General features: G+C 46.8%; 8 protein-coding genes across 8 annotated transcripts; 6 read left to right on the top strand and 2 right to left on the bottom strand.

The window, feature by feature from the left end:
• Positions 1–318: 318 nt before the first annotated feature.
• N7487_008266 (glutathione S-transferase) lies at positions 319–1,177 on the bottom strand (the record flags this gene model as incomplete). Its single annotated transcript, XM_056875996.1, has 5 exons — positions 319–436; positions 492–683; positions 750–860; positions 912–1,065; positions 1,113–1,177. 5 exons carry the CDS (start codon positions 1,175–1,177, stop codon positions 338–340), a joined length of 621 nt encoding a protein of 206 aa, XP_056728184.1. The 3' UTR covers positions 319–337.
• Positions 1,178–2,522: 1,345 nt separating this feature from the next.
• N7487_008265 (uncharacterized protein) lies at positions 2,523–3,032 on the top strand (the record flags this gene model as incomplete). Its single annotated transcript, XM_056875995.1, has 2 exons — positions 2,523–2,868; positions 2,944–3,032. The coding sequence occupies 2 exons, from the start codon at positions 2,523–2,525 to the stop codon at positions 3,030–3,032; spliced, it is 435 nt and encodes a 144-aa protein (XP_056728183.1).
• Positions 3,033–5,180: 2,148 nt separating this feature from the next.
• On the top strand, positions 5,181–9,803 carry N7487_008264 (uncharacterized protein; the record flags this gene model as incomplete). The annotated part of the gene is made up of 7 exons (XM_056875994.1): positions 5,181–5,303; positions 5,361–5,408; positions 5,472–5,997; positions 6,050–6,198; positions 6,325–6,838; positions 6,899–8,143; positions 8,200–9,803. 7 exons carry the CDS (start codon positions 5,181–5,183, stop codon positions 9,801–9,803), a joined length of 4,209 nt encoding a protein of 1,402 aa, XP_056728182.1.
• A 1,045-nt stretch (positions 9,804–10,848) lies between these two features.
• Positions 10,849–12,123, top strand: gprI (putative cAMP receptor (Car4); the record flags this gene model as incomplete). Its single annotated transcript, XM_056875993.1, has 4 exons — positions 10,849–11,105; positions 11,178–11,376; positions 11,437–11,501; positions 11,556–12,123. The coding sequence occupies 4 exons, from the start codon at positions 10,849–10,851 to the stop codon at positions 12,121–12,123; spliced, it is 1,089 nt and encodes a 362-aa protein (XP_056728181.1).
• Positions 12,124–12,658: 535 nt separating this feature from the next.
• On the top strand, positions 12,659–14,416 carry N7487_008262 (uncharacterized protein; the record flags this gene model as incomplete). Its single annotated transcript, XM_056875992.1, has 1 exon — positions 12,659–14,416. One exon carries the CDS (start codon positions 12,659–12,661, stop codon positions 14,414–14,416), a length of 1,758 nt encoding a protein of 585 aa, XP_056728180.1.
• Positions 14,417–15,194: 778 nt separating this feature from the next.
• On the bottom strand, positions 15,195–18,547 carry N7487_008261 (uncharacterized protein; the record flags this gene model as incomplete). Its single annotated transcript, XM_056875991.1, has 3 exons — positions 15,195–17,715; positions 17,779–18,220; positions 18,274–18,547. 3 exons carry the CDS (start codon positions 18,545–18,547, stop codon positions 15,195–15,197), a joined length of 3,237 nt encoding a protein of 1,078 aa, XP_056728179.1.
• Positions 18,548–18,781: 234 nt separating this feature from the next.
• On the top strand, positions 18,782–21,656 carry N7487_008260 (uncharacterized protein; the record flags this gene model as incomplete). Its single annotated transcript, XM_056875990.1, has 2 exons — positions 18,782–19,614; positions 19,670–21,656. The coding sequence occupies 2 exons, from the start codon at positions 18,782–18,784 to the stop codon at positions 21,654–21,656; spliced, it is 2,820 nt and encodes a 939-aa protein (XP_056728178.1).
• Positions 21,657–23,327: 1,671 nt separating this feature from the next.
• N7487_008259 (major facilitator superfamily transporter) lies at positions 23,328–23,510 on the top strand (the record flags this gene model as incomplete). Its single annotated transcript, XM_056875989.1, has 1 exon — positions 23,328–23,510. One exon carries the CDS (start codon positions 23,328–23,330, stop codon positions 23,508–23,510), a length of 183 nt encoding a protein of 60 aa, XP_056728177.1.
• Positions 23,511–23,657: the final 147 nt, after the last annotated feature.

Here is a 23,657-nt window from a genome sequence, read left to right as displayed (position 1 = left end):
ACATTGGTTTCCTATGGAACCGGCTCCTTGTCTAATGCCATTGGCCGGGACCAAGGAATTTGAAGTGTTTTGTTTTGTTGTTTGCCTGTGTAGTGTAGTTTACAATAATCCATAATCGTGTTAAATATTTTGATCTCTCTTGTACTTGTGTATGCGCGTTGTCACCTGTTACCGCCCTAGACTACAGATTATTCCTTGCGGTTAAATGTCGGGGACAACCAATACCCCAATAAATCTAGAGTAACCTTGAGAAGGTGTTAGAGACCTACTTCAGACATATTACACAGTTTGGATGATGAATGCTTCTTTAACTATATGAGAGAGAATAACACACAATCTATGCTTTCGCGTGCCGGGTCTGCTCAATGTACGCAGAAATATTTGGCCGCGCTTCAAAGGCCTCCACAAATTTAGCAAGAGCTGGAGGAAGAGTATCCTAAAGAAGTGGTGAGCATAAAATATACTTGAAATGGGGTACAAATAGCACTCACCGGAATGGTACCCGTTCTTATATCGTTGTCAATAGACTGATAAACAGCAAAATCGGCATAGGTGATCTTATCACCAAGGAGGTAAGGTCCCTCGACATCGGAGTAATACTGAGCGACGAGATCATAGTAGTTGGGTGCACACTCCTTCTTGTAGGACTCGGTTGCTCCTTTCAAGTTGGCTACCCATTGAGACTGTATGCTGTGTAAGTAAGATCTCCTAGTCTGACAGAGAGGGGACTTTATTCATTGGTCACATACCCTCCAGTCAATGTAGATATCTGCCACCGCATCAACCAGGTATTTCTCCCAGTTGGTGTCACCATCGTAAGCGCCGAGATCGCGCGAAAGATAACGCAGGATTGGAATGTGCTGTTCTCCTATCAGCCATGATTCGAGAAATGCAAATAAGATTCAGCGTACCTGGGTGATTACAGAACCGCCATATTCAAGGGTAGGTAGTTGACCGGTCCTAGTAAGTCCACTCTCACGCAGCTTTTTGCTGGTCTCTGCCCAGGTGTTGTCGTAAGGGTAGCGAATGTCTTTGTAGTCCAACCCCGCATCCTTTAAAAATAGGCTGCAAAAAGTTAGTTTAACTATAATTTGTTGGAAGTAGTGACTTACTTCACGACCTCTCCGCGGCCTAGTCTGCCAATGTCGAGATAATGGTAAATAGTGGGGGTGGCCATTTTGAGGGGTAACAAGGGATTTTTGTTATCTGTAAAGAGGGGAAATAGTTTACGTCTAGAGCTTAGAGGATGGAGTGAAGCAGGTAAGCCTGTAAGGCTGGATTTATAAGCTGTACACGTATTAGATCACCTGATGGTGAGATTGAGATCCAAACTTGTCACGCCATTCGACGCGTCCACGGGTATAACTCAAGCTTATTTCGTTCTTAAATCGACTCTATAGTTGAGTTTTGACGTTGTCGTTGCCTCTTTTGCCTCTTTCATTATTATCCTGCCGTCGGTGACTGGCAATCAAGAAGAATTTAGACTTCACCATCTGAGTTTGCCAAGTCACTTCAGGACCGCAGCTTGCAAGCCGTTTGAAGTAATTCCATTCACCGCAGTCATGCAGCATCTCAGGGATCCGATATCATCTTCTGTTTGAAAACCTCTTGCCAAGCTGAGACAAGTGTCAGACAAATCGGGAGCTTTCGCGGTACTCCTACAAGTGCAAAAGATGAACTGAGGTATTAAAAGTATCTTAGTCACTCGTCCCCTGATCTTGGTCAATCAATCTCTGTCTTGCAGACTTTTCGACACACTCCATTGGATATGATTGTGCTAGCATGGATTCTTGCGGTTGAGGAAACCATGCTGCCCTCTGTGCAAAGTTAGACTTTTCTTTATTTTGCGGAAATTGACAAATGCCAACACACTCTTTCAAGTGCCCAAGGAGACCCTTTTCCATAATTCATACTAATAGAAGCCGAGGCATCAACAGCCCGCATCCATTTCCCATAAGGAGCTCCACAGGCTCGTATCGGGAACATACTAACGGAGGCTCTGTACGAAACTGAGTGGGGTCGAAAATTGCGATCGACAGGGTCGTGGGAAAAAATCACAAATGAACGAGCTTCTTCCGTCCCTTAAAAAAGGTTCTAAGTCGATCAGATCTATTTGTGTACTAACGGGCATCTACGATCATCTTAATAAGTACCCTTGCACTGCTCGTATTAAACTATAAGACCCTGCGCCAAGTCGTTCACGTCTCGTATATTTGACCCCAATCTCGTGTTCGACTGGATCACAACAACTTACTGGTTACCATTGCTCTTGGCACTTCCTCTTCTAGGTAAAGCCGTGGAGGATGCGAAATAACTTTATTTGGTTGAGCTAAAGAAAAGCCCCTTTGAATTAGAAATGGAAACCAGGTAAGTCCCCTATATAATCTCACCCTTCGCCGCGGCCACATGAGGTTCTGCAATCACACTCTTTTTCCATTCTCTCTCTTTCTGCAGAATTTCATACCGCAGCCTCCACAGTCACTCCTTTAATATTCCGCTTCATATATATCCCATCTTTCATCATGCGTTTTTCATCCCTTGCTATCTTGACTCTGGCCTCTGTCGCCGTCGCCGATCTCAAAACCTGGAACGACGTGGTGGGCGACATGCCCCAATGCATCAAGACCTGCCTTAACGACTTCTACAACACCGCCGGTCTCAAGGACAAGTGCGGAAGCGCCGATTCAGCCAGTATCGACTGTCTCTGTGGTGTTACAGGCTCAATGTCGGATATCCGGAGCGAAGCCTCCGACCTGAGCTCATGTATCCAAGATGGCTGCGACACCGATGAAATGGCGGACGCTGCTTCCAACCTCGGAGACTTCCAGGATCGGCTCTCAAGCCTCCAGGATCAGTGCTCTAAGAAAAGTAGGTTTCTCTCGCGTGTTTGCTAGCTCAATCGTTTATGGGGAAAAATAAGAATACTAATTGTCAATTGAACAGGTTCTTCCAACGGTGCCAGCTCAATGGCCCCTGGATTCAATGCACTGCTCGCCTCTGGGGCTCTGCTTCTGGTGGGCGTGGCCCTTTGAGTTGGTTTGGTGATGGTTTCAATGTCGTGGACTGGAGATCGGACATAATCTAGCAGACCAATTACTTAATTAATACAACCTTGGATTGGTACACAACAAATCCCCCACAAATCTGCCGAGTAGAGAACGGAAATTCAACTGATCAACTTACTATGAAATAACCTTTCTCGAACCTTATTCCGAAACACGCTAATCCGACTCCCATTTAGCCGAAGTTCAAGCATTGGGTCGTATTGAAAGCTAATATCAGGTGCTAGGAGATGCTACAAATACATATCTTGTAATACTCCCGCCAAGAATGCTAGCGTTCCATATGCCTTAACTCGCCCATTCATGCCCACCGAAGTGGCGAGGTTAAATTAGTTCGCATGGTGCGCTCTAGGTTAATTTAAATTGTAAAAATCGGCCCGGGAAGTTAGCATATATCAGGTAGAGCAACGGTTTAGAAACATAACGTGTACGGATGGTTCATATCAAGTAGTCGCTTCAGCTTGGCTAGGGAGCATCACAGTAAAATAATAGCTAGGGTACAGTAGCCTAACAGCTTCTAAGTTAAAGCGAGATTGGCTATACTCGAAACCGTGTCGGGATGATCCTTGCCGAACTTTGTCCTGCGAATCTCCATCACCTGTACTTAAAGAAGCCCCTCTTCTTCTACTGGCCCTGGCTCCGATGGGTTGATGCTAGGTTGGTCATATTTCAATGGAATGTCGCCTGGATTGGCTAGCTTATCCAAAATCAGATTGCACGGGGGGGCATCGTTTTAGTTGCACAGCTTGAGAAAACAAGGATAGAATTGGATCGTTGATCAACCTGGCCCCAAAATAAGGATCTCATATTAATACGCCCAGACCTCGCGGTGGAGGCTCAGATCATCTCTAGCTGCATAATTTAGCCCGACACATCTATTTCACCTATTTCACCTAGCCGGGGTACCTTTTTATCGAAGATCCTTTGCCATATTGGGCGTTTAAAATAGAAAAAAAGGGGGACAAGGGCAAACAGAGGGTCCACTTAGCTCAACCAATTTAGAGGTACATATACGATCTCTTCAGTGGATATAACTTAGTGTAGTTTTTATTATATATTTTACTTTCTGTGTACGAGGCAGTGCCTGGTTTTGAGATGGATGGTACCGCGTCGCTAATATTCAGCCCGCAACCCTTTCTGGGCCCCATTCTATGGAGTACTGAGTCATGAACATGCAGACCCCTGTCCCTTTGTGGCCTATCAACGATCTGTCTGCGTCAGCACCCATTAAGAGATAAGGACCGAAGAGGGAAAATTAGGTGTCGGCAAGGAGCTGGCGCTCGTGGGAAGTTTCTCTATTTGTCTCATCAGCGTTTATTTTCGGCTTTAAAATGCTGCGGGATAATACTGCATAGACAAAAACGTAAGTTATACTAATGGCTTTTCATAGGTCCCCCTTGCAATCAGCTCGTGCCACGGCTTTTACCTTCCATATGTACTTCACATCATGTTATGTTCGTGCTCAATCAATGCAGCCCCTGTATGTGTAAAACCAATCAAAGCTTTAGAGTAGCCGACATACCCGTACCCATACTAGACCAAGCTTTCTCAAAAGAACTGGATCTTTCGACTTGGGAGTGTTAGAGCTCTCGCCGTGACATAATGGTCTTTTCGCTGAGCAGAAGAAAGTGCGCCCAGGCATTATCTTTATAAAGCAAAAGTACCTATTCTTCATTTCTAGAATACCATTAAGGCGTAGAGTATAGGAAGGATGTTGACCCTAAACTACACCTTTGACAGAAAGTAATCCTAGAGAGGTTTATATTACTTGGCGTTATTACCAGTAACACGCTTAACAATAATATTAAGCTAAGCTTTTAACTATTATTGGTTCATGATACAGATCCCTGCCTCATTCCTGGAGTGTAGCAGGAGTCCAAACGGAGTTCCGATAGCATACGGCCAAAAATACTACACAGTACACCATACTATTTGAGCTAACAATATTCCGGTAGCCTGTACTCCGTATGTGGAACAAGAAATGGGTTTAATGTACTTTATATAGATGATAAGGATGCCCGTGATCGCCCCGCTTATCCCCCAGCCCAAAAAGCTTCGATCCCTTTCCCCTTTGAAGGACACTCTTTTGTTTTCCCCATAGGCGTCCTGGTGCACAGAATGTCCTTCAGCCAGATGGAGAATATTACCGCCTGTGGGGATGATGCCTTCGGCCCCAAGGTCAATCATTGTCGAGGGGGCTTTGACTTCACGCTTTTCTTCGAAGAGTGCTTCTTCTCCATTGTGCCTTCTGTTCTTCTGTTGTTAGCGCTCCCTATTCGTTACAACCAACTGCGATAGTCACGACTTCGCAAAGTGTCACAGAGTTGGCTCTACTGGGCGAAACTGGTATGTTTGTTTGTCCTATTCTTTACGAGTGCGTTTTGATTTTGACAGCTGTATTTCGCGTAGATATTTGGTCAGGCTTTTGGGGCAACTCAGCTCTCTCTATTTGTCGTGTGGTTTCTCCCCCATGCGCCAAAAACAAGGGCCTCTTTAGCAGCCGCTGCTTTGGCTTTCCTTTCTTCGGTCGGCCTTCTCTTCTTGTCGCATTGGGAGCATGTCTTTTCTGTACACCCATCTCACCTCCTCAACATTGCCTTGTCTGTGTCTCTTCTATTTGACATTGTCCGTGTTAGAAGCCTGTGGTTTGCATCCAATATGGCCATTGCTGGGATCTATACAGCAAGCATGACATTGAAGATTATATGGTTTTACCTGGAAGCACAGTCAAAGCGGAAATCTTTCCTGAATCCGAGAGAACGGTATGGAGAGGAGGAGATCCATGGCTTATACAGCCGCACCTTTTTTTGGTGGATCAACTCTTATCTCTATCTTGGGTTCAAGAATGTATTGTCTGTGGAAGATTTACCGCATCTGGACCGAACCATGTCGGTAGATGTACTGCATCGTCGACTCGCCATGCGATGGAAGCGAAGTGAGTCACATCCAACAACATGGGTTCTAGCATGGTCTGACGGTTATGAAAGCCTCTAGAACTTCACACAATAACTTGGCCTACTCCACCATGTGGACGTTTAAGTCCTCGGTTATATGGGCATTCGTGGCGAGGCTAGCAGTCATTGGGCTGACGTATGCTCAGCCATTCCTCATTATGGCCTTGACCAACTATGTTCAGGTAAGTGAACCAAACAAAAACGATGGTTACGGCTTGATAGGTGCATTTGCTTTGGTATTCTTGCTTAATGGGGTCAGTATCGGCAATCCTCTTAAACCGTGCTAGTCTCTAACATACATTTTGCAGGTCTTCAACTGTCTTTACCAACATCACAACTTCCGGCTAATTACGAAGATCAGAGGAGCCATTGTATCCTCAATCTTCGAGAAAACCTTAAACTTGAAATTCGATGAATATAGCGACACGGCGGCTCTAACTCTCATGAGCAATGATGTCGATAATATCGCATTTGGAGTTCAGAACATGCACGAAGTTTGGGCAAGCCCTATTGAAACTGGTATTGCGTTATTTCTGTTGCAGCGCCAGGTTGCTTGGGCAGCGGTGATTCCTGCATTTGTTACTGTGATAGCTTTTGTTTCCACGCATTTTCTATCAAAGTCAACACCTGGCAGACAAAAATCATGGATGCAAGCTGTGCGCCAAAGAGTGGCATTTGCATCCACCTATCTCAATGCTAGTGCAACCATCAAAATGCTCGGTCTCCAGGATAGCCTCTCCTTGATATTGCAGCAATCCAGAATCAATGAGCTCAGCCAACAAAAAAGATTTCGCCACATGATGGTCAAGATGAACTTACTTGGTAAGCCAGTCTAATGATACATTTATGGGCTTAGACCAGCGTACTAATACATGCATGCAGCCGGCACAATTACAAACTTAAGCCCAGTGCTTACCCTGAGCGTCTATACCGGCATCGCGCTTCACACCGGCCGCGGCCCCTTGACCGCATCTGCAACTTTCACCACCCTCTCTATTATTTCTCTGTTGAGCAGTCCATTATCAAACCTTATTTATTCGGGGCCGAAAGTAACTGAGGCTCTAGAGTGCTTTCAAAGAATTCAGGCATACCTTTTGGCTGAGTCGAAACTTGACGATCGCGTTACTCCAGACCCGCAGCATTTGGTAGCGCCTAGCCCGGTCGAGGAATCCGAATTTGGAATCTCTCTGGAAACTCGAACAAACAACGCCTCAACACAAGATGCTCAGGCTGCCCACCTCGTTCATACTCATCAAGCTGACTTTGGGTGGCAACGCCAATCACCAGCCACGCTATCCAATGTGAATATCAATATACTCCCTGCTTCTTTGACCGTTCTTGTGGGGCCAGTTGGCTCAGGAAAAAGCACTCTTCTAAAAGCAATCCTGGGGGAGGTGCCTTGTTTGGAGGGCTTTATTCATGTGACAGCTGCCAAAATTGCATTCTGCGATACAAAGACATGGATCCGCAACCGATCTATTCGTGACAACATTTGTCACCCACTTCCTTATGACGAGGAGTGGTATCGCACTGTGATATTCTCGACTGCTCTGGATTATGATATTGATTATCTCTCTCAAAAAGACCACACAGTCATTGGTAGTAACGGCCTTTCACTGAGCGGTGGACAACGGCAGCGGATTGCCATTGCACGTGCGGTTTATGCTCGAACAAAGCTAGCCGTCTTCGATGATTCCCTTAGTGCCCTTGATGCCTCTACCTCTGCTCAGGTCTTCACTCGTGTCTTTGGACCGCAGGGTATCTTGCGTCGCAACGGAACCGCCGCGATCTTAGCGACACATGATTGGACATACCTTGCCGACGCTGATAATGCCGTTGTCTTTGATGAGGGAAGGATCCGGGAGCAGGGACCCCCTCTAGAGCTCCAGACATTCAAAGCTGGCTTGCCCAACGTTGCAACGGAATACTCAGTTCTCTCTCATAGAGCCCCAGAGCAATTACAGACTACTACCACTTTCACAAACAGAGCAGGATCAGAGGAGAAATCCTCGAGAAAACAAGGGGATTTAAGTGACTACGTCTACTACTTCCGAGCATCTGGCCGAGGCTCAATGATTCTCTACGCTGGGGCCCTGATTATCGGCGTGTTTTGTTCACAATTTACTAGTAAGTGTATCCCAAGCGATTCTACTATACTTTATAATACTGACATGAAGCTTTAGATCTATGGGTCCAGTGGTGGGCGGAGGAAAATTCACGAAAGCCATTTGGACAGTTGTCACAGTATGTCAGTATCTATGCAATATTGGCCACAGCTGGAGCTGGGATCTGGGCTTTCTGCATGTGGTTGGTATTTTGCCGCATTGTTCCCACATCATCGTGCAACCTCCATGAGTATCTGGTCAACAAAGTTAAGAAAGCACCACTATATTGGCTCACGTCAACTGATTCTGGCGTTATTCTCAATCGCTTCAGCCAAGACATGAATTTGATTGACCGATCACTTCCAGCTGAATTTCTGAAAACCTCTAATAACTTTCTACAGTGCGTTATGAGTGCCGTGTTCATCTGCGTGGGAGCAAAGTTTATGGCTCCACTGATTCCACTTTCGGTGTTTGCCATCTACTGGATCCAAAAGTTTTACCTTCGCACATCGCGGCAGCTCCGCCATCTGGATTTAGAATCGAAGTCACCCTTATACACCCAGTTCACTGAGACACTCAATGGTATCATCACTATCCGCGCTTTTGGCTGGCAGCGCAACTTCCAGGATGAGCACAAAAAATTACTCCAGGAATCCCAGAAGCCTTACTATTTCTTGTTTGTTGTTCAACGCTGGCTGACCATGGTTCTGGATCTCGTTGTCGCGGGCATTGCGGTCATGTTGGCCGTTTTCTCTGTTTTCGTCCCTAACATTGGGCCAATCGGGGTTTCCCTTATCTCATTGATCACATTTAATCAACAGCTTGCCGAGCTCATCAATTTTTGGACCTTGATGGAGACCAGTATAGGTGCTATCAGTCGAGTTCGGAGCTTTGAGAAGGTGCCCACTGAAGATCTCCCTTTGGAGAATCAGGATCCTCCTGTTACATGGCCATCGGAGGGTTCCATAATCTTTCAAGATGCCGACTTGTCATACGAGCCACTCGGATCTCCTATCCTTCGACACATCACATTAAACATTCCCCCGGGATCCAAGCTCGGAATTTGTGGACGCACGGGCAGTGGCAAAAGCTCTCTTATCCTCGTTCTTCTCCGCATGGTTGAGATACAGAGCGGAGATGTCATCATCGACGGCATTAGTCTACAGTCCTGCCCTCGCGATGCGATTCGCTGCAAAATTACCGTTATACCCCAAGAACCGGTTTTGTTTCCAGGTACTATCAGGGAGAATATTACAGCCTTCAAAGTCATTGATGACGCCAGAGTGCTGCGAGCTCTGGAGAAGGTGAAGCTAAGAGAGCATGTGATGGCACATGGGGGTCTAGATGCGCAGATAGATGATCTCCCCTTATCCGCAGGTCAACGCCAGCTCGTCTGTCTAGCACGGGCTATTACCATGAAACAGAAAATCTTGCTTCTGGATGAAGCTACAAGCCGTGTGGATGATAGGACTGATCAACTGATGCAACAGGTTATTCGACAGGAGTTTTCGGGGTGTACCATCATTTCAGTCGCACATCGAGCTCATACTCTTTTGGACTTTGATCGAATTGCTGTTATTGATGAAGGCAGAGTTGTCGAGTATGACACTCCGGCTGTGCTAATTGGAAACCATGGGTCTCTCTTTGGGCGTCTTTGTGATCAGACAAGGTCTACACTATAATCATCCTCAAAGTGACCAAACTGCTACCTTTGTTAATGGAATTTACAGCTGATCTTCTCTGTGAACAAGAGTTTCCAAGATACGTTAAGACATGTAGCCTCCTTTCTTTAGATTCCCGAGATATAGCATAGAAAGTGAAAAAAATACAGATTTGGGTAGAATTCATGGGATGCTACTTAGTATATTTTCATCCAAGCTCTGGGAACTAGTTACTGTGTTCACTGTGTACTGATTTCAAGACATTAACCCGGAAGAACAGATATATATATAAATTTATACCGGTATACAGTTCAAAAACAAGGCCAAAATCAGGCACCAAAGGTGTTCGGCCCCTGCTTGGTCGGTGGGTCCAAAACATCGATCGATCGGACGAAAAGGGGAAGCAGTCACACGTTTCGGAATCAGCCGACACAATTCTCTCATGGAGTTATAGTTCAATATATGTGCGGTATCCATTAGACTGACACAGCCCCAATGTCATCTCGAATAAGATTTGATGATCTGAGTGCATGCTTAGGGCTCCATCCAATTGTGCGAACTAGCGAACTACTGCGAACTACTCTGTACATGGAGGCAAAGCCAGACTCGCGGTAAGAGCGTTTGTTGAAATTCAGGTACACCAGCTCGCCATTAATTTGTTTATATGGCGCACAAATTGCTTGATCCCTGTAAACTCGATCATGATTGGTTGAAAATGCCATGGTCTGAGCCATCACGTTGTTCTAGACGTGAGGTTCCATCGCCATTATTAAGAACGATGAGGCTATTTAGAACAAAAAGTTCTGTAAATAGCGCAATTTTGTTATATGGCCTTTTTTTTCTTTTCTTCTTTTTGATGAATCGGATTGTTAACCCCATTTGAAATTAAATGCAATTGATCATTCGTTGCGAGTCTCATCTTTAATATGTGAAAGCACGTCATTCGGGCCGAAGAATACTCATCGCAACGTGATATTGCAAACTCTATCTCGATCGTAATTTATTCAAATAGGATGCGAGTTGGCAATTCTTGTAACTATCTCTCTCGTTATGGTCTGAGACCGCCATGTCGCATTCTCCTGAGGAGCTCAAGGGGATCGCCATTGCAGGGCGAGTCTCTTCAGTCCTCTCCATTCTAGGTTCATTCACAATAATCGGCGCCTTTGCGCTTTCGCGGCACTTTCGGAGTCCTATTCATCGTATAATATTTATCAATTCTTTCTATAACCTGTTCGATTCTGTCGCTACGATGATATCCACTAGTGGACCTGCGGCGGGAAATACTTCATCGCTATGTCAATTCCAAGGCTTTGCTCTGCAAATGTACGTTCTTGGCATTGGCAGGGATTCGTCGAATGTTGTTCGCAAGGCAATATACTGACAATACAAAAATAGGTTTCCAGTAGCTGATGTGCTCTGGACATTCGCAATGGCCTTGGATACATACTTGGTTGTCTTTTATCATTTTGATACCCAATCTTTGCGCAAGCTCGAAATCAAATACATTGGTGTTATTACTATTCTCTCGTTCATTCCTGCCTTTGTTTTCCTTTTCATTCGTGACCATAAAGGTCCTATATATGGCGACGAGACCGTGAGTACTCTTAATCGACTTGAAACTAAACATGTCTTGAGGCTAACTGAACTCTCATAGATCTGGTGCTCAATATCTCGCAGTTGGATGCTCCTTCGCATAGTCTTCTATTATGCACCTGTATGGTGCGTATACTTCTATTGCCGTTTTCAACTACTCTTCTAATGGTTACACAACAGGCTGATAATAGTCATCGTCCTAATACTATATTGTCTCATCGGAATCGAGATAACCAGAGTCCGCGACGAGTTCAAATTGAGCACTGACGATCATATCGCCCTAACCTCTGGTAATTCCACCACCAGCGTCACAACCACCGAGGAAGCAAATTCCCGGAGAAAACCTCCTTTCACCCCAGAATCTACTATAGCAAGCGATGACATGGAACAACATACATCCCAACATCCAACTCCATCCAGAAAATCTACAACAACGTATCAAACCCCAAAACAGAGACGTGTGTCGCTGAGGCAATACGTGATCATGCCGTCGCTTTTCTTCCTTGCCATGTTAGCAACTTGGATTGCACCTACCATCAACCGTATATCGGAATTCGTGCATCATAAGCATGGGAACTATTCACTTCTGCTCTCTGTGAGTACGTTGGGATCCCTGCGTGGGTTCTGGAACGGTGTTATTTTCATAACTATCGGCATGAAAGGATGGAAAAGACGAGCTTCGGAGAGGAGACTGGCTCTTAGACAGGTAGGTTCGTCCTTTCGCCATTATATCTATTATCCCGATTGAGTAGCTGTTGACTTCGCTGCATTACAGACTAGAAGTGGTCGCGGGTGATATGGATCTCATTTCTTTGTTATAAATCTAACTATGTGTACCGGGGGTTTCCCTATTTGGGCTGCCACCGCTTTAATGAGGGCGCTCATACCTAGGCTCACAGTAGATATCATCACGAGCTCAGAGTTAGCAAGTGTGGTCCCTAACCCTAGCGGATGTTAGGACCTAATATATATACCGCTGAAGAGACGAACAGATGTTCTGTTTGTTCTTAGGAGTAGCGACCTAAGTTGAGGATTGCATGAGAAGCTCAAAATAATGACATGTATGATCACCGATTCTATGTAAATGCTTATTGGATGCTCTGTGATTACTTCAGACCACCGCAGTCTATGCCTTTAATAGAGCAATCCTATAGGTTATATTGGCTTGTTACGGCCCAATATAATCGCCAAAGGGAGTTAGGCAGCAATATCACTGGTCAGCGCTAGCCTTTCTTGGACCTCCATCAGCCTCAACTTTACCGTAACTAATTGTTGCAAACAATATGACGGCCAAACAACCCGACAGGAGCTTTCTCGATCTCCCAGGCTCTATTAGATTTCGCATCTACAATTTTGCAGGGCTGGCTAATAATCAGGTCATCCCCCTCGATCGCAGACATCGTGTCGAGGAGCAATCTGCCCCCATCTGGGAAGACTCTGACCGCACACTCAATCTACACCTAGCAGATTTAACCATCTATTCAACCCTTATACTTATATGCCGGGCTACTCATGATGAGGTGTCACATCGCTTCTATTCTACCAACACGTTCATCGCTCACGACCTACAAACCTTGGGCCGGTTAAGTCCGCCATATCTAGCCTTGCTGACCTCTCTCAAACTCATCCCCTGCCTTACAAAGCACACGGATACCCGCAAAGAATGTACCTGCATGCCTCTGGGGTTTATTGATGACGATACAATCTTCGGCCTGGTAAGCCCTTGGGACCAGTCCACCCTCTCGGAGTGGGACTCCATCATCAGCAAGATTGCACCGCATTTGACAGGTGATCAACTTGACTTGAGTATTATCTGCCATGTTTACAATGAAGATGCTGCAAAAGCGGTTGTGGAACCTCTACGCCACTTCCCTGTCTTATTTAGCTGCAACATCCGGCTCGGCCCCCTCAATCGTCGCAGGTATGCTATCCAGATGATAGCCATGGAAGCTGCCAAACAAGCCATGGGCCAGATAAATACCCTGGTGCAACCATTTCGGTTCCTCGACCTCCCCAGTGAAATTCGTCTACTTATTTACGGGTACACCGATCTCATCAGTCCGCTCAACAAGCTCCAATGGGATCCAGACCATGGCTATACACTTGACACATCATTCTGCACGCCAAACTGCACCCCACCTTATGACAATTGCCATCCAAGCATGCACAGGGATTGCGGGTCTCCTAATGTCCCCAGATGCCACTGTCGCCATGGCTCATCATTCTGGCATGGCGGAATGCCCTACTGCTGGACATGCACACATTACGCCTGCCAATTCAACACCTGCAATGCTCGACCCGCAAACGGTACAGAGCTGGGTCTAAGCTGCTGCGGCGCAAAGTCATCAGCGTATTCCCCCGCATGCCATTGCTGGAAACCACCCGTCGCGCTATTCAGCACATCCCGAGCTATCCGAGAAGAAACACAGCGAGTGTTCTTCTCTCAAAACGAATTCGAGATACCCCACTACAAGTCCTTCGCATACTCAGCCGGAGCCGTAGCCGCACCGGAGAGATGCGCAGCGGCAAGATTCCTAGCAGAGGTCGTCCCTGCAGATATGCTACCGTACCTCAGTAAACTCACCATCTCACTCTGGGACTGTGTTAAGACAACAGCGAGAGAAGACTGGAACCAGATTATATCATACGTCGTCGGTATATCTAACCTCCGCTTTCTATCGATTGACACTAGGATGGGCTTCGAGGAGATCACGCTGGCGACACCGAACATACGGGAAACACTATGTAGTGAAGAGGGTCTTGTGGCGGTCAAGAATGCTATAACTAGTTACGCTTGGCCGGTTATGATTTCGGAGACGGCGGTGCGGTCATTCTTCGTGAATGTTGCATATATTTACTCGCTTGACCTCAAGGTGTGCTATTCATATCGGCGTCCCGAGGACCCGGCTGTTCTTGTAGGAAATGAGCGTGTTGCGGGGGATAATTATGCCTTTGTAAGAGAATGCGCGGGGCCAGTTGGAGAGCAGGGTAATGGGAGATGGCTTGAGGGGTTGCATCTTTTTGAGGCGGAGTATCTCTGAGTGGTTGAATTGTATATTTCCCGTAAGTGCAGATCGCGGAGAAGTGGGTATCCTGGGATCTTAGAATACACCACCTGCACTTGAATAAGACGGAGCGCTCTCTCAGGCACCAATTCTACGAATTGGTAGCCGCAGATGCCTGGAATGTATAGCCAAAAACCACTCGTCTTATCCCAGTCGTATAGAAGAAAAGATAGAGCCTATGCAAGTATAAGTGGGTTTGGTGGATGGCATCAAACTAGGCTCAATTGTACTTTGAAATAAAAAAGGCGGCAAGCGGCGAGCACTAAAACAGAAAGAAGGGAGATGTTTCGAGTGCCCGGCGTTATCCGGTATATATGTTTAAAATGATAGCATAGTTATTTCATAAGAGAGAATTCTTTTAATATAACTAATCACGAATGTAGCTAATCTTATTTGATTCATTGACCAAGCCCGAGGAAACCCCATTACGGTTATTACGACAATCGATCTCTTCGTGATCACCTTGACATTGTCATGCCTGGAGAGGTAGGCGCACCTTCCTGATTGGGGACCGGTCCCATTAAACCCCCCTCCCCCTCTTTAACTACGTAGTTATTTGCTGCGTAATTCAAAGCTGTTCTGATTGTATTGTATTCCCATTGTCCTTTGCTGGTACAAACATCATTATCGCTGCCAAAGATGCGTTTATTGAGTTTGTACGCGTAAGCAGTAGAGACCAGGATATTGTGTCGTCTATATTTGAGTATGGAACCTTGTTGACCAATCGCACAAGGACGTCTAGGATCGAATATTGCTATCGTAGACTACCCGTCGCCCTTGATCGCGGATCTGGCCGAAATGACCTGGCAGGGCTTTCGGTCGAGATAGAATACCTTCTGAAAGTTGCATACAGGTGATCCCCCACTCCCAAGGCGCCATCCCGTTTGGCCTGAGTAGGCTCAAATACCCTATTCTCAAGATACCTCAACATAAACTCCGCCCCTTCTCCTTCACGGGGATCTCGTTGATGTGCTTTATCAATGAGATTCGTGTGCCATGATGTGACCTCTGGATTAATTTCAAAAGGCGTAAGTCCTTTGCCACGAACAAAAAAACGACTGTAGCCATCTGAAGCATGGTGCCGTGACCTTGTCTCTCCGTATTGAGTCACCCCTTCACCACCACCCTCTAGATATGCAAAGACAATGCTGATGACACACCCCAGGGACCAGACATCACTCTTTGCCGTCATGCTTGGAGTCAAAGAGAGTGATTCAGGCCCCAAGTAGGATCCTTCTACTTGACGATTAAGAACTAGCTCGCCATCGTCGGACCAGTTGGAGCCTTCCCCAGCCTTGCCGCCCTTCCCAAGATGTGGGGTCACTACATGTGACAGGTAGAAATCGCTTAGCTTCCAGATGTAACGTGTTCTCCCGCTCTGTGCCCCTCGGAAGATTAGGATATTTCTGGGCCTGATGTTCATGTGGTAACAGATCATATTAGAGCTTTTCATCCCATTATGGAGAAAGTCTAGCCCATGTGTAAGTCCCACTGCAGAGGAGATAATATCTGCCTTCTGCATGGTGGTATAGGGTCTGCTTGTGGGCTCCATCATGTAGGTCCAGAGGTCACAGATGGCGAGGGGCATGAATAGACTGCACGTTGAGTTGACCCTAAGGCTGCCATAGACTTGGATAATGTTGTTGCAGCGTCGACCAGAGAACGCGAGGATCTCCATGAGCTGGTGGCACCTTTTTGCGGGAAACCTACGGTCGATGATGTGATCTTTGCGCACCACTTCCACGGCCTCGAGGTTTGCTGATCTGGTTTTAGCATCATAGAAGTGGCCCTTGGCAATCCTGACTTTGTATAAACCGCATATGGCCCCACGTTCAAGCAACTGCTCCTCCAAATAAGGTAGATGCTGCTCTTCGGTGGTTTGGATCTGAACTTCCTCCCCTCTGCGAATCACCACGGGGTAGAGGCACGCCTGCTTCGTGATGAACTGGTCCGTGGAGACTTTATCGCTAAATAATTCCATAAGCTCTTCACGGCCAGCTGGCAGGGAAGAAATTGCCCTTCCACTTCTGCCTAGCACTGGCCATACATCCTTAGCCACGAGCTTAGTGGTAAAAGTGCGGGCTGCCTTGATATTGCAACTTGCAAATATCAGAATGGCAAGAAATTCATACAGCTCCCTTTCATCTATCCTTTTGACAAAATCTTCTTCAGCAAGTTGGAACTGGTCCATCGCTGTGTGCTTAGGCAAGATAATGCTCCGGAAGAAGCGCAGCATATTGCCGCGATGTAGTGTCTTCTGGGCGCTTCCCCTGGGCAAAAAGCGAAGTTTCATGTTATCTCTCCTCTCTAGCCTCATGTATATCTGCATGTATATATCTTTGCAAAAGTTGTCGTATGTGTCATCAGTCCCTGACGTAACTGCCTCTAGAAGGAGGTTGTCTAGGGAAGCTTCAAAATAGCGGGGGACACCGTGCCAATCAATGTACTCAGAATCCGGAACTATGTCTTCCGGAGGAGGGATATCGTCAATTTCAATGTCACCATCTCCTTGTAGTGAAGAGTCCTCCATATTGCTAATTTCCTGATCGGCGTATCTCTTACCCGAGCCGACCCACGACGACCGATGGTTGGTTGCACCTGACGCGCTCTGATCATCTCCTGAACCGTCCATTACGACATCTATAGATATCAAACGCAGCGTAAGAAGCATGACACCCTGGAGATGTGCAGCTATATGGCTGGCAATCACTTCCACGCTGACGGGGTTTCTCGAGCATGGGTCAACTGTAGTTCTTGGTTTTTGATGCTTTGTTGTCGTTTCAAGACCGTCTCTACTGTTCTGATCCGACTGTGCACAGCCGGTCTCTGGCTTGTTGTGCTCGTGGCTACCTCGCAGTTTTGCCGTGTGCGGCTTCTTGGAAGATGACTCTCTATTGCCATTGTCTGTTTCCTTGGAGAAAGGAGCATGCTGGTCCGTTATGAAAAGACAACAGAGAGGGCACATATCTTGCGAACGAGGGAACCGAAACCGACTCTGCCGCACAATGGCCTGAATTTGTGACTCCGTAAAAGTGCCTTCATGAAAATTGCGAAGGTGTGCGGTAAGGTCGATCGGCTTGGAAAAACTAGCATCTCCCTCCGTACACAAGGGGCAAACCCATGACGACGGTACGTGTACTTCCCGGTGCCAGCTTTGACCGTGAGTTGTAAGCATGTGCTGGAACCATTGTGTCGAGGTCGCAAATCTTGGCCATGATTCGGAGCACTTCTCTGATATGCAAACGTAAGGCTCATGGTCTTCATCCATATGGTGTCTATGATCTGTGTCAGAATACGTGCGTACAGTGAGAGAACAGAGCGACTAGAGGGTTTCGTACCGCCATTTGATTGCTCCCAATGAATCAACTGGGAGGGGCGTAAAGCACCAGTCGCAGGTCAAACTTTCTTTGGATGATTGGGGTTGTGCTCGTGGGACTTGAAGTCGTTCCTGGCGAGATTTGCGAAGAAGGAACCGGGCGTATGTTTCCGTCATGCACCGAGTGAGCTGTTCGAGGAGGCCCTCGTTGGCGTCGGTATAGAGTGATCTGAGGGATATATATGCGACCTGCTCGAATGAGGTGAAGTCAAATGTTTCTGCGAACTTTCTGGTCTTTGTTGTTTGACCCGTCACTGATGACCGTCGGATGGCTATTTCGAGATGGTTGAGTCGTTCGATGGCTCCAGAGATTGCTTGCAGGCTGGAAATACTAACGCGGAGGTCTTGGTGCACATCGGATGACTGGCCTTCCAAGGGTTCTGGAGAGTGATCTGGGTTAAATACTATATGTGGTGTTAGTTGTTAATGCTATGCCAGAAGAGAAAGAATGAGACACAGTAGGTCAAGTTTCTCTGCATGACGTCCAGTAGACGGAGCACCTGATCTTGAATTTCGGCATGGTGCCGAAGCCTGTGATCGAAAGACATTTTCGATTCCGCAAAGACACCTAGAAAGGCCGCCCAAGCCGCGAATCGCTGGTTTAGCTCCGAAAGCATCGTTGCGCCATTTGGCTCGTCGTCGTCATTTAGCCTTGAGATATGTTCTGTAAATAAGCTTTCACATTCAACAGCAAGTTGAAATATTGGTTCATCGTCCTCGATAGCCTCCATGATTACTGGATTAACGACGATCAACGAGGATGTGGAGTGAATTTGACATGCGGCAAAGGCGGGGGCTCAGCCCCCTTATCTGATTAAGTACGTTCAAAGGTTCGGAAGTTGCCAAACCCCGATCCTGAGTTCCTGAATTTTGTGATAAGTTAACTTATAAGCTGATTACTGTTCGTTTCAAGCATTAGGCATCTTCCTCCACTACGAGGTTACGCATGCCAACGTAGTCTAAAGATGCTTTCGACTGAATCGCTTGGGTGGAACGGGCTCCAAGCTCTCAAATCACGCTTATCTAACAGACTAGCAAGGTTCACGAGGAACAAAATCCCCGACAGCCGGCCGCATAAATTGCAGAACGATGCCGCATTCTTCGAGGCCGACTTGCGACACATCTTCACGATAACACCTCTGATTTTAGACGTCCCAGAGCATGACTACTGCTATATGGATCAAACGGCGCAAGATCTTTTGGCCTCGCTAAACGAGATGGTTAGCAGAGATCTCATCGGGCCTTTGGGAAGACCGAGTAGTCAAGAATCCAAATTGCCTGACAGCGGGCGATTCCAGAGCTCACGTACAGCCCCTCACGACATCACGATACTTGGCGACAAGTACCCACGGCTGAGTGCCCTGTTCGGCTTCTTGGAAACCTCCCTAGACCAGTTCAATTTGACGACTGGTCCAGGCTCATTGTTATTCATACTGCCCCAAGGACTTGCTGGCAGTATTGCGACCGACCACGTAGCCAAATGGAAAACATTCTTAGAGCAATTTGCGGCCGGCACACCGAAATCGCAGGGCCTTCAGTTCATACCTGATCAAGAGCCGGAATTCTCGACCAAAGGGTCAACAGGAGACCAACCTGAGTTGCGCCAAAAGCGGGCGAGCATTGTCGTAGACGCAATATTCAAAGAATTTCGACATCGCAACTGTGGAAACGCACACGAAATCAAGCTGAGACTGTCGGATGAATGGCAAACTGGTCCCTGCCAAACTGCGCTGGATATGTTCGTTTCTTCCTGTCCGGACGGAAGTGTTTGGCAGGAAGCGAAATTTGGCTCGTTCCAGTAAGTCTATCCTACCACCCGTAGCTCACTAGGTTTTATTTTGACCAATGACCAGGGTGACGATTGATCCAGCGGAGAGGGACAGCATATGCGCAGCGATTGAACGAGCAAGGCAGCGAGGTAAAAAGCTCTACGCGTTCGTTGATGAACGAGGATTGTTCGATATCTCGGATAGGATGCCCCCGATATTGTCGCCTTTGAATAAATTCACCGCAGAGTCCCTCGGGAACTTGCTCGATCAAAAAGCTTTCAGTCGCATCACCCCTCGGGACTATCTAGACGGTGCGACACAGGAGAAATTCGGTTCTCGGGAGAAGGCAGCGCTAGCCCTTGCACTTGCTAGATGCCTCATGGATTTCTTCGACGAGGACCTTGAATTGGCATCGTACAGTTGGAAACCGGAAAGCATATATTTCATACGTTCTTCAGGTGGCCATGCAAGTAACCGCGTCCCATATATCTCGCTTAGGCCGAAGGCTGCGGGTCCTGGATCCCCCGATCTACTGAAGACAGTTGGACCTGGGAACCCCGTCCTCCTTTCATTTGCTAGGCTTCTCCTTGAAATTGACAATGGCGAGCAGATACCGATGGAGATCCACCCCGAAAGCAAAGCTAATGTGTCGAAATGGGGCGAGATGTGCGCCTTCGTTAACATGGCAGAAAGAGAAGGGAGTAGCAACTACCTCAAGGCCGTGGAGGGGTGTCTGTATCTGCACATGTCCCTGCCGAGATCCCGAGACCAAACACCCGCCTCTGCTAGTGACGTATTGAGGAAGGCCATTTATGACAAAGTAGTGCAGCATCTTGAGCTTATGGTGAACCCCCAAATTTCGAAACGCAAACGTCGGGATTCAGTGTATACGATTCCGCTGGCGAAGAAGCTTTCAATCGCGTCACCATCAGATATAAACACTGATGAAGTGCTGCCCAGTTGTGCCATCAAACTGTCCACCAAGCACAATGCGCGCCCCGCTAGCCGCGATAAATTCGAGATTGCGATAGTGTGCGCATTACCGCTTGAATACGACGCTGTGTCTTTACTCATCGATGAATTTTGGGACGAAGACTGCGACTACTATGGGAGGGCCAATGGGGATCCCAACACATATACCACGGGCCGAATTGGAAACTTCAACATCATACTGGTGCTTCTTCCAAACATGGGGAAAGTCAGCGCCGCCAGCACATCCGCCAGTCTTCGGTCGAGCTATCCAGGATTGAAGCTAATGCTTGTGACTGGCATATGCGGCGGTGTGCCGCACCCGGAGGGAGAAGAAGAACTTCTACTCGGCGATGTAGTCCTTAGCAAGTGCGTTGTGCAATACGATCTTGGCAGACGATATCCTGACGAGTTCGTGATGAGGGATACAGTAGAGGACAGTCTCGGCAGAGCCCCTAAGAATGTGCGCAACTTGCTGGCTATATTCGAGACAAATCTTGGACGTGATAGACTCGAGAAGATGGCTGCTACTCACCTTCAAAAAATCCAAAATAGCCCCTCTCGAAGACGGCGCGGAGCCAAATACCAGTATCCAGGAGCCGCCCAAGACAAACTCTTCCAGTCAAGCTACACGCATAAACACCATCTCTCCTCCCAATGTCTTTGTACAAAAGGCCACAAGAATTACCTCTCTATTTGCAAGGAAGCTAAAAGGCTGTTCTGTGATGAACTCGGATGCGACAACAAGCACCTGATACGACGGGAACGTCTCGATGAGAAGCTACAGCTAGAGCGGGAAGGGCGTAACAAGGAAGCCCAAGCCCCTTCAATATTTGTTGGGCGCATCGGGTCAGGCGACACGGTAGTGAAGTCTGGCGAGGATCGTGACAGGATTGCCAAGAGTCACGGTGTTATTGCATTCGAGATGGAAGGTGCAGGAGTATGGGACGAGGTACCCTGCATAGTCGTCAAGGCTGTCTGTGACTACGCAGATAGCCACAAGAACAAGATTTGGCAAGATTTTGCAGCTGCGACGGCAGCATCTGTCATGAAGGCGTTGCTAGAACGATATATTCAGACGGACAAGACCTCGAGTACTTAATATATACAAAGGCCCTGGAGGCAGATAAGTCTTACATAAATAAAGGATGTATCAACCTCCATTGTTTGCAAAGAAGATCTAAGCCTAGCTGTGGTTAGTTTAATATATACCATTTAGCCCAGAACGTACTTCTTCGATGCTGTCTGTATCCCTTGAGTCTGATCATAAGTCGCGCTGCTCTTTGGCTTTCAGGATCCATGATCATAGTTTTGGATTCGCAAGGAACATCTTCGCATCTTGAAAATGATTGAAACGCGGGTTATAACGAAATCCCCAATTTGAAACTACTGTGAGATTTCGTGCCAATATGAAGCCTGCGGTATTCCGAAAATAATATTTCTCTGATTTGCGGATCTCGGAAATAGGCCTGCTCTGTGCTTGCACCTCTTCATAAAGTCGGACATAATGGGACAAGTGTCTCTGTGAGGCGATAAGTGACTCAGGATTGTAGTCAGGATGAACTATATTCCAGAGTGCGGAAAAGATGCAAATCGTCAGTCGAATCAAAGGTAAGAAGGTAAGAAGTCTTACAAGAGACCAGGAAAACTCGCTATGGAGGCGATGAAACAGTGGGGCGTAAGAGGAAGAGACTCTGCATACTGCACCATAGCAGTTATGAGACTATTTTAGAACGCAGACTTTATCGTAAAAGGTCCGCGAGGAAGACCGTCTAAGGAATAACGTTCGTGGAGAATATGACGCCGAGACATGCATTCCCCTAACTTGACGTTGCCGTTCTCTTCGAAAAGCGACCAAATTCGGTCGAACCGGATTTGAGCAAATTTCCATGTAATTTGACCTAATTGGAACATCAATTTCTCTTTGTCGGCTGGTTTCAGACAATCTGTGGAAGGATTGGTTGTCCAGACGTTTGAAGAAGCCATCCTTGCGTCTTGCTCATTAGGATATAGGTAACACCGATTGGACTTTTGGAGGATGCAATGCTTAGATATCAGTGAATAGATCGAAGTTGTATTTTTATATAATCCTACCTATAAGAGTAAACCTCTGGGATGGGGATATCCGTAGCCTCTCTGAGGTACTGCACTGTTGCAGCCTCACTCACAAGAAGTCATCCACTCAATTCACTCGGAAATTGACCCTAATCAGATCTAGGTAACCGCATAATCCATTGAACACAACTTCAAACAGGACAGTTACTATCCAATTGAAACTACCTTTAATTGGCTGTTGACTTTGGTGCAGGCACATTGTATCTCGTTCCGGGATGTAGTCGCCAGGGTGCAAATGGCGCCAATATTGAAAGTGACATAGTGAGAAAATAGCACTGTTACCTGTATTTTCACGCGTGGTACGCTTATGTAGCAAAATTTGAAGCATTGAGGTTTCGAGGCGCTGACCGTTGTTGGTTGTCTACTCCTGGGACAAAGCGAATGAAATGAGCCAACTGGCAAATGTGTCAGTTGCTTTGACCAAAAATGTTTGTTCCCAATTGGGCGTATTCACTAGTAGTTAGGATTAGAACGAAATTGGATTTTTTTTTTTAAAAAAAAACTCTACTAAAATTACATCAAGACGCCCTTTTTGTGCTGAGCGGCATGTGTGGTAGTAGCTTCCCTTTCGGATCGTTATTCCCCTGCGTCGTTAGAATCCCAATGAAGGTTAGCATTAAAGCAACCCCAATTAAATGCCGCTTGACGAAAAGTAGTTATGAATCTCAACCCTTTAGGGCCTGAAAATTTTGAGAATCTGGAGGGTGGAGTGCGGAATACAGGAGTCGAGGCTATCTCGCAGGTGATGCGGATGACGTTTGTGCTGGTTCCTGTTGCCGGAGGCGTTATTTTCATGAAGTGGGAGAAGCTCTTCGGACATCACGCTGCGGTGGATGGTTAAATGTGGCATTTGGGGGAAGCTTGAATGTAAAGATTCTGTGCAAGAAACGGTGTCAATGGTAGATTGATAAGGCTAGAGAGTAACATAGCATCATCACATACATATAAGGCCAATTAATTGGCACTATACGACCAGAGGTGAGAAAGG

Source organism: Penicillium crustosum, assembly GCF_028827405.1.
Source record: "Penicillium crustosum strain IBT 35664 chromosome Unknown utg000003l_segment0_segment0, whole genome shotgun sequence".
NCBI lineage: Eukaryota > Fungi > Ascomycota > Eurotiomycetes > Eurotiales > Aspergillaceae > Penicillium > Penicillium crustosum.
The sequence above is the reverse complement of the archived record's forward strand: the minus strand, read 5'-3'. Positions and strand labels throughout refer to the sequence as shown.